This window comes from Nicotiana attenuata, chromosome 2, assembly GCF_001879085.1.
Source record: "Nicotiana attenuata strain UT chromosome 2, NIATTr2, whole genome shotgun sequence".
Classification (NCBI taxonomy): Eukaryota; Viridiplantae; Streptophyta; class Magnoliopsida; order Solanales; family Solanaceae; genus Nicotiana; species Nicotiana attenuata.
The window spans coordinates 47,113,337-47,123,036 of record NC_031990.1 but is presented as its reverse complement, the minus strand read 5'-3'; the positions used below and the strand labels follow the sequence as shown (position 1 = coordinate 47,123,036).

General features: G+C 36.9%; 1 protein-coding gene across 1 annotated transcript; it reads right to left on the bottom strand.

The window, feature by feature from the left end:
- LOC109222969 (vesicular GABA transporter-like) lies at positions 2,316-4,698 on the bottom strand. The gene is made up of 3 exons (XM_019387246.1): positions 4,515-4,698; positions 3,519-4,129; positions 2,316-2,938 (listed from the first exon to the last, which is right to left on the bottom strand). Exons 1-3 carry the CDS (start codon positions 4,630-4,632, stop codon positions 2,420-2,422), a joined length of 1,248 nt encoding a protein of 415 aa, XP_019242791.1. The 5' UTR covers positions 4,633-4,698; the 3' UTR covers positions 2,316-2,419.

The following is a 9,700-nucleotide window of genomic DNA, read 5'->3' as shown; positions in this document are numbered from 1 at the left end:
GAGATTGTGGCTGTTTACAAGGTTGATGTCGAGGTAGCCCAAGTTCAAGCAAAGGGTCTCGTCGAACTCGCAAAGCGGCAATCCCAAAGGGAGGCTCTTGAGGAAATTCATGTTTGAGGTTTCGACTTGCGGCCGAAATCAAGAGCGCCAAGGAGCTCGAAGCCGAGGCTAAAAATTTGGCTTATCCCGAAGATGATAATGAATCCAAGGTTTAAGCGAGTCCGAAGACGAAGGAGATCCCGAGGGCGACGACGCGGCCCCCGGTGAAGACTAGGCCACTTAAGCTCTTTAAAAAATAAAAGAAAATTGTTTATCTCTTTGGTTGAGGCTATTTGGCCTTTGTAAAGAATTTGTATCGAGGTCGTTTCGGCCCTTGTAATTTATTTATTTTTGATATATATAAAGCCTTTTTTCCCTTCAGCAATTTTTAAGTTCTTTGCTCTTTTACATTCGCAAAGAGTAACATGCCTTAGCATGAAATAGTTACGTTTATGCCCGGAGGTTCGAACAAGCCTTGCGTTTAAACTTATTTTGTTTTAAGGCATTGTGGGGTTTCGGTGTGGCTGAAATTTTTTACCCGAAGTATTTATACTTTCTTAGATTATAGTTTGCCGAGGGTAGCTTTTAGAACCGGTTAGGAAATTTCGAAGCCTTATTGTTTTTGTTACGGGTCTCAGACTTCTTCGAGCCATTTTAATTTGGTTGTAGCTTTTTTAGATTGGGTATTACCCAGTGGGCTTGTCACCTCGACTTATCCAGGCTTGCCTAGGAAAACAGTCCCCGAGTGGGGATGGTCGTGGCCTCTAAAATTCGGGTGCTTGCCTAATTGGTCTTGTGCCCCCGAATTCCAACAGCCCGGACCGCCCGAGTTTTTTTCCCGACGGTAGTCCCCGAGAGTGATTGTACGAACTCAGATTAAGGTGGCCCTTAGGATCGATACCTTTAGGGTGTTGGATGCAGGAAATTTCTTGATAAAATGCAAGAAAAATTTTAGAAGGCCAAAATATTTATCCGCAAGGAAAAAACTTCTTTTTATTCTTGTGCAAAATAGTTATACATGCGTACATTTACTACAACATCGTGTTGGAAGATAGCTAGACAAGTTAGGGGATACATTCCCCTTTTTCAGAATAGTTGGCATAAACATTTGCCTTGCAAAATGTCTTTTCTCATGTGGAGACTTTTAAAGGAAAAATTGCCCTTCGATGAAGTTTTTCTCAAGTTTGGTCAATATTTTGCTTCCAAGTGTTTTAGCTACAGGATACCTAAAGGAAAAACAACTCATCACACATTCATGACTAGAGAAGCAGCAATCAGACTATGGAAAACTTTTGGCAATCCCGTGGACATTAAATGGGAAGATATTCCCATCAAATTGATGATTTTAAGATGGTGGTCAATGAAGCCCAAGAATTTTATTCATCAGGAGATTCTGAGGATTACTCTGGGAGATATGAAAGGAGAGATGTGTAGTCAGATATGAATCCTCTAGAGTTTATGTGGCCAGAATACTTCATCAAATACTCTCACACCTTAGATGGTCTATTGCAAAGAATCTGAAGAAGGATTGGGGCCACCAATGGGATGTCATTTGCCAACAAATTTGTGCACTTGTTCCTACTGTTGAAACTACTATTGTTAGATGGACTAAACCAGTTGCAAATTGGTTTAAGCTTAACACAGATGGTAGTAGGGATAGAGAAGGGAATATGGGATCAGGGTTTACATGTTGAAGGGCATGTACGATCCATCTTGGCAAATGCAGGACGCAATTAAGGATATTCTACAACTCTTGCAATCTTGCAAGTTTTCCATCCAGCATTGCTATCGAAGCTAATCAAGTAGCAGATGCATTGGCTAAATGGAGCATCATTCATGGAAATTCTATCTTTTATAGTTGGAAGGATCTTCCCATTCAAGCTACAGGACCATATCTCATGGACAAGATACAAATGGCTACATTTAGACACAAGGGAAGAAGGAAATTTGTTACTGAATCTATGTAATTTTCTGTATAGCACTTTCTGAGAGCTCCTTTCATACATAGGTAGACTTTCTTACGTACATTTGATATGTGCCTTTTGTATATTGGTAAGAAAGCTACTCTATCTTCGTATTTTGTTCTATCAGCAGTTATAAGGATGGTCTTTTGGATGTAATGAACGGAGGTCAGGTGGAATGTCCCCCTTTGTTATGTGCTCTTTTTGCTGGGATTATATAAAAGGAAGGCGCACCTAAAGCCGTAAAATTTTATAAAAAGAAATGATTTGATTAAAGATTTTCAGATGGAGTAGCTACCAAAAGTACTGTTTAGGGCTCAAAAATTGAATACTTTTTAGTGGTAACAAGAAGATTACATGTGAAAAGAGTATCAGGACATAATTTATTTGAAGCACACCACATGAATCAAACTCTATATTTAGTGGATATTACTCAAGATGTTCTTCAATGAAACATACGTTCCATATAGGGCAACAGAAGAACCCAGCACTAAAATCGCTGCAATAAACATAACTTCTATCCCAAAACTCCTTAAGTAGGGCTTCCTAATCTTGAGGTAGCAGATGCATGGGAATAATATAGACAGACTAATGCCCGTAAATGCGCCTACAAATGTCATGACATATTCGAAAACGGGAACGACTAATGCAATAATAACAGTGCTAATAACCAAAATTGTTCTGGCTAAGCAACTCATAGGTCGACTCTTGCAGCATGGAAGTGTATCTTCAATTGCCGTTGCGATTGGTGAGACAATAAGGGCGTACTTGGTTAATGGACTAATTAGCGTCGTGTATATTGCAATCTTTGAACTCACTTTTCCGGTGGGGAGATTTAAAGTTACTTGCGACATCAAATTTTGTCCGTACATTAAGCACCCCATTGTTGCCATTGATCCATAAGTGATGGTGCTTAGTAAAAAGCACACGAGTAGAACCTGTTGACAAGAAAAAGAAAAGAGCATTAGGGCAAGCTGTTCATTAAAGATGGATGAATTATCTTTATATGTAGTGAGACATGAGCAACTCAACAAAATTAGTGGCCTAAAGCCAAATCTTAATCAGAGGTCTTAAGTAAATTTAATAAAATTAGCTTTTATGTGCGCCACACTTGCATCACGTGCATCATGAATATTAAAGTTTTTATGAAATATTTAAGCTAGTTGCCTCTGGGTGGATGATCCTCTCTAGTCAGAATATTAAAAATTGTTGGATTAGTTATAATCACACATCACTATATGTTTGATCTAATGAATTATACTTTTTCTCTTCTATTTTATATGTCATTTTTTTTTAAGAAGGATGTCACCTTTCTATATCAAAATACCATCTTTAGCATTAAATTACGTATTTTCCTTTAATGGCATACTGTTATAACCTTAGAAATGCTATAACTTGTTTAAAATTACAAGCTTTAGAGATACTTTTGGCATGTGCCTGAATTTTTTTTCTTAAGCTCCATATTCAATCAAATAATGTTATATAAAATAAAACGGACAGTAGTATAAAAAAAATTACCTTAGAAAATTGTCTCTTGTCCTTCATTGAATGATAGAGTGTTGGAAGAACTGCATGACCACAATAACAAAAGGTAAACATGCTTACTGCAGTTCCTAACCCATTCCATCTCCAAAGAGTACCACTCTCTTGAAAACCCACACCATCTGTTACACCAACCCAGAATACAGAAACGACTAAAATAATAGAGGATAAAACTCCTCCAGCAGAAATATAAGCTAATAGTCCTAAGTTATTTAGCCATGTTGTTGGCAATATAATTAGAGCAGCTAGAATGACAAAGGCTTTTCTACCCACAATTTTGATGCCACCAACATGAAAATTGGCATCCGGGAATAACTTATGCAAATTGTCGCCCTCTAATATGAGGAACTCAATTGCTACTAAATACAATTCTAAATACATAAATACTGATACCATAATCCTTCCTATTTTTCCAAAACCATATTGGCCTATGTCTGGATATGTTTTTACTAATGCTGGAACGTCGCTCATGCATTCTTTTAAAAGAAATCCCGTATAACAACATATAATTGCTATTAAGAAAAGCATTATCAAACTTAACCATCCTCCTGCTGAAAGTGCATAGGCTATCGATAATAGTCCAACACCTATATGAAATAAAGCACGGGAAGAAAAAGAGTGTAAGTCTGATGAAGCGGTGTCAAAAAGGAAAAAAATTATAGTAAACGAAATTCAACATATTCATATAACAATTACTACTCCCTACATTTCACTTTATGCGGCACGATTCCCGGTACGAGAATCAAAGTTCTTAAATTTGACCTCAAAATTAGACATAAATTCTTCAAATTTTTGAAATTAAAATTTACGTACTTGAAAGCTAAATAAAGTTAATTATAACTAATAAACTCAAAATATTAATAAAATATTGAAGAAAAATATGGTCAAAGAATAACCTCGTAGATTCCCCAAATAATAGTAATTAAAACATAGAGATTAGTGCTTCTTTCTTCAAAATAATAAGACATTAACCTGATAATGCATTTAGTCCATTGAAGCATGTTAGGAGGAAGGAGGTTCCGCTAGTAGGCTCTAGAGGTTGTTGGGTCTGGTTTTGACTCTCAATAGTCTCTACATTATGGGACTCCATATTTGTTACTTTACAGAATATTCATATGCTAATTTCTATACTTGATTTTTTCTCTCAATATATTCTCTCAAGACAATATAGGAATACAGATTTTGAGTGCCCAAACCTTCGTGAGATGCTATTGTTTATATAATGCGTTTGGCAAAACTAGCTACACTATTTTCCGCAAACACTTTACTTACTTTTGGTATATATACTTTGTTTTGGAAAAATTAGGAAAACTAACTACACTGTTTTGCTTCCAACACCTCACAGACCCTCTTTAAAAGATTATTGCAAATGAAAACGTGATGAATACATGTCTTTATAAAGGAAAAGCAACAGACCCTCTTTAATATATCCAACTTCCTATTAGAACTTTTAGAGCCTACTATTAGTGGGCGTATTAGCAATTTCAGTGCTGTTATAAGTTGTTGGAGTAATGGAATGAACACCCCAATAGTCTCACTATTTGTCATCTTCTTTGTCGCGAATTAGGATCTCATGCCATCAAGGTCACATAAAACGGTTACTCATTAATTAATTCCCTAGTAAAATATGAGACGCCAATTATTTGAATTTTTTTTAAGGCTACTACGTGGTCACCAGCATCCGTTAAGCTCGAAAACAATATTGCTATATAAATCTGTGTGTACGGGCTATATACCTTGAGAAACAAGTATATATTTGATTAAGAGGGTGTATGACTAAGTTTATAAGCTGGTCAAACTAGCTTATAAGCAATTTCAGCTTATCTATATGTTTGATAAATACCAAAAATACTTATAAATTAAAGTGCTTATAAGCCAAAAAAGTCATAAGAACTTTTACTATGTTGTCCATATATTATTCTATAATTCTGAAATATATTTACTGAAATAAAACTCTTAACTCTATTCTTTACTTCAATCCATCATCTTTTTTTGGTGGAATGAAATTCTTTTATTCATCTCCAGAACAAAGTACAATGAAGGATCATACTCTTGCTTCTAGCTATATAAAAAAGTCCCGTATTTACTCATTTATCATATCTTGTACATGTATTTTCCTGCATATCTCCTATATATATCCATATACTTCTTCCAGCCATTTTCTGTCCTTGCCCTTTTTCCGCTTGCTGAGTATTTCCACCACTCTAACTTTGTACTTTTCTTTGATTTGCTCACATACTTTGTATGGTCTAGGGACCGAACTCTGCCATAGGGCTTCATTCTTCCCTTTCCATACATGATAGTTAGTTGCTGCCAATAGTGCATATGAGAATTCCCTATTCATTTTGCCTCCCATTTTTCTCGCTACTCTTCTCCACAAGAATTGTCCTTCAAGGTTTGTGATCCTTACCTTTAGCCACTGTTGTATTGTAGTGATGCATATTTTTGAGAATTGACACTCATAGAATAAGTGTTCAACACAGGCCATCTGTGTTGATGCCTCTGCGAGCTAGCATATCCTTTGAGAGTAACTTCTTCTGCATAGTCAGCCAGCAAATAAAGTTGTGTTTCGGAATGTTTTGTTTGTTCCAGACCCATCTTCCCCATTGGCAAGTGTCCAGATTTCCCTTCTACCAGGAATAGCCTTTTTGGATTGTATACTTTCCTGTTTTTGACTGCCATTCTCCATGAGTATAGCCCCTGTCAATTTGTCTCTTATGTGACATATTTTCTTCCAATACCAACTACTCTCCTGTGGTACATTGTATCGCCACAAATCTATATTTTTAAGGTAGATATGATTAATCCATTTGACCCACATAGAGTCAGTTTTTGGAATTATGTCCCAGACATACTTCTATATGGCTGCCTCATTCCATACCACACAGTCCTTTATTTCAATCCCTCCTTCTTGTTTTGGTCGACATACGAGGTCCCAGGCCACTAGTGGTGCCCTATTTGTTTCTACCTTACCACCCCACAAATAATTTTGACAGATTGCTATAATGCTTTTGAGAACTGCTTTGGGAAGTATGAAGATCGATGCCCAATATGTGTGGATATGCATCAGCACTGCATTGATCATTTGCACTCTTCCAGCATATGATAAATTTTTTGACCCCAGCTCCTTATTCTGGTAGTTAGTTTGTCCACTAGCACCTGACGGTCCATTTTTGATAGTTTCTTAGATGATATTGGGACACCTAAGTATTTAAATGGGAGTCTCTCTTTACTATAACCTGTTATTTCACACAAATCTTCTATCTCCTGTGCCTTCATATTCATAGCAAATATGTTAGACTTGCCTGCATTAGTTGTTAGCCCTGAGGATCTGGAGAATGATTGAAGACCTCTCAGCATCAACATCACAGATTGGAACTCACCTTTGCAGAAAATGAGCACATCATCTGCAAAGTAGAGATGATTAAGCTGCAAAATTCTACATTTGGTATGATAACAAAATCCCTCCTGTTGTGCCATTAGTTTCATTATCCTTGAGAAGCATTCCATACATATTACAAATAGTAGAGGAGATATAGGGTCCCTTTTCTCAAGCCTCTCTTCTCTTTTGTGCTCCCATATAGCCCTCCATTTATAGCCACAGTATACTGAGGAGTTGATTTTCCCTCCATAATCCACCTTATGAACTTCATAAAAAAGTTGAGTGCATGAAGCATATCTTCCACAAAATCCCATTTTATAGAGTCATAGGCCTTCTTAAGGTCTATTTTAATCAAATAGCTCTTGGTTGCTGCTTTTCTATTGTATAGACTAACCAGATCTTGACAAATCAGTATGTTCTGTATGATTGTTCTTCCAGCCACAAAGGCACTCTGGTTTTCAGAAATTATGTCTGGCAGATGATCTTTAGCCTATTACACAGCATTTTGGATATGACTTTATAGACTATGTTGTAACAGGCAATGGGTCTATAGTCCCAACTGCCTCTACATGGCTGCTCTTCGGAATCACTATGATTACTGTGTTTTTTATTGTCTTTGGCATCTTTCCTAATGTGAAGAACTCTGGCATTGCCTCCTTGAGGTCTTTACTAGTTATGCCCCAGCTATCTTTGAAGAATTTACTCCCATATCCATCAGGACCTTCGGCTTTTTCCACATCAATTTGCCATAATGCTAGCTTGACCTCCTTCTTAATGAATTCTTCTGTTAACATGTTCCTCTGTGCCTCTGTCACTACTTGTCCTTTTCTAACCGGATTACTGCAAACATGTGTTCTTTCTGTAGTAGACCCTAGTAGCTTAGTATAGAATTTCACAAATGCATCTACTATCCCTTCCATATTAATGACCATATTACCCATAAAGTCCTTTATTGAAAGGATTCTACTGGTATTCTTTCTAGCCTTCATATAACTGTGAAAGTATTTGTTATTCTGGTCCCCTTGTTTCAACCATTGTACTTTGCTTTCTGTCATAAAAATTGATCATTTGCTTTCTTTAATATACTATTATTATTTGCCAATTCCTGCTCCTTGTCTATAAGACTGTTTTTGGTAGGGTTTTGCTGCAGCTGCTTTTGACACTTCTCAAGTTCTTCCTTGGCTTGCTCTGCTTTCAATTCTATGTCACTGAATTTGGATCTATTCAGTTGTTTAAGTACTCGTTTCAATCTATTCAGTTTTCCCATTATCTAATACATTTTGGTCCATCTGGTTCTAGTGTTCCAGCTATTTGCTACTTTTTCCTTAAATTCAGAATTCATACTCCACATGTTAAAGTACTTGAATGGTCTGTTAATCCTCTGATTCCCATTCTCCCAATTAATTATGGATGGGCTATGGTCAAACAATCCCTCAGTCATATAGTGAACCATAGAAGCTAGTAGTTGTGATAACCAGTCCAAGTTTACCAATAATCTGTCTATTTTACTAAGTACTTTGTCTCATCCACTTTGCTTGTTGTTCCAGGTAAAATAGGCACCAGTTGATTTGAGCTCTTGGAAGCTGCATGCATCAAAACATTGCCTAAAGTCTCTTGTTTCAGCCACTGTCACAGGACTTCCTATTTTGTCTTCCTTGTGCAGGACACTGCTGAAATCACGCATCACAGCCCATGGACCTCGATTGTGGTTGCAGATGTCCACTATCTCCTTCCATAGGTTCCTCCTAAGTGCTATATCATTATAAGCATATACCATGGTTATATGAAATTTCATACCAGTACATTTATGTCTGACTACACTATGTATTAGTTGATCAGTAGTTCTCAGTATATCTACCTCAAATATCATTGGCTTCACAATAACCAAATTCTCCCCTTTGGGTGTTGTGCCAAATTAGTTGTAAACAACCATCCATCACAAAGATTAAGAGAAACTCTATGAGCTTTTGTTCTCCTAATTTTAGTTTCCAGGAGACCAAACAAGACAGCTCTACTATTATGCATAAACACATGAATATCTCTTTGTTTATCTGGCCTGTTGAGTCTCCTGACATTCCAAAAGCCTAACTTATCCATTTGTCAGGGGCTTACCCCTACCCCTTCCATGTCCTGGACCAATCACATCTAGTTCTCCCTCAGGGCAGGAAGTAATGGTTTTACCTTGTCTTGGTTCTTCTGCATTCCCTCCTTTGTTAGGTGCAGTAAATGCATTCCTTGTTAGTATTGAATTTGGTTCACTTAGTTGTTTCCTTATCTCTTTGTCACTGGATTTATTTTCTCCTATTTTGTTCTCCTTTCCCTGGCTAGGTTCCTCTGTTGCTTATTTCTCCTTCTCAATTTGTTTCCCTTTTATTTCTGCTTCTTCCTTATGTATCTTTCTACAGTCTTGTAGATCATGTCTTACATTTTGAACATAATGTAGGCTTCCATTCATAGTACACCTCTTGCTTCACTATTTCCCCAATTCATTTTCAAACATTACTTGTGTAGGATACTGCTATTAGCACTTCAACTGGCACCCTTGCAAATGCTAATCGTTCCTTATTAATTGTTGCTCTATCAGATTTTAAAAGTTTTCCTACCTTCCCAAATATTTTGGTAAGAGCATTCTTCCCCCAGTACTTGATATCCAGTCCTTTGAGTCTTATCCATGTTGGAATTCTGTCAACTTTTTCCTTGCTCACATCTATGTCTAGTTCCTATGGATTTACTACTACATGCTCTTTGTCAAACATATGGACTCCCTCCTCAATCA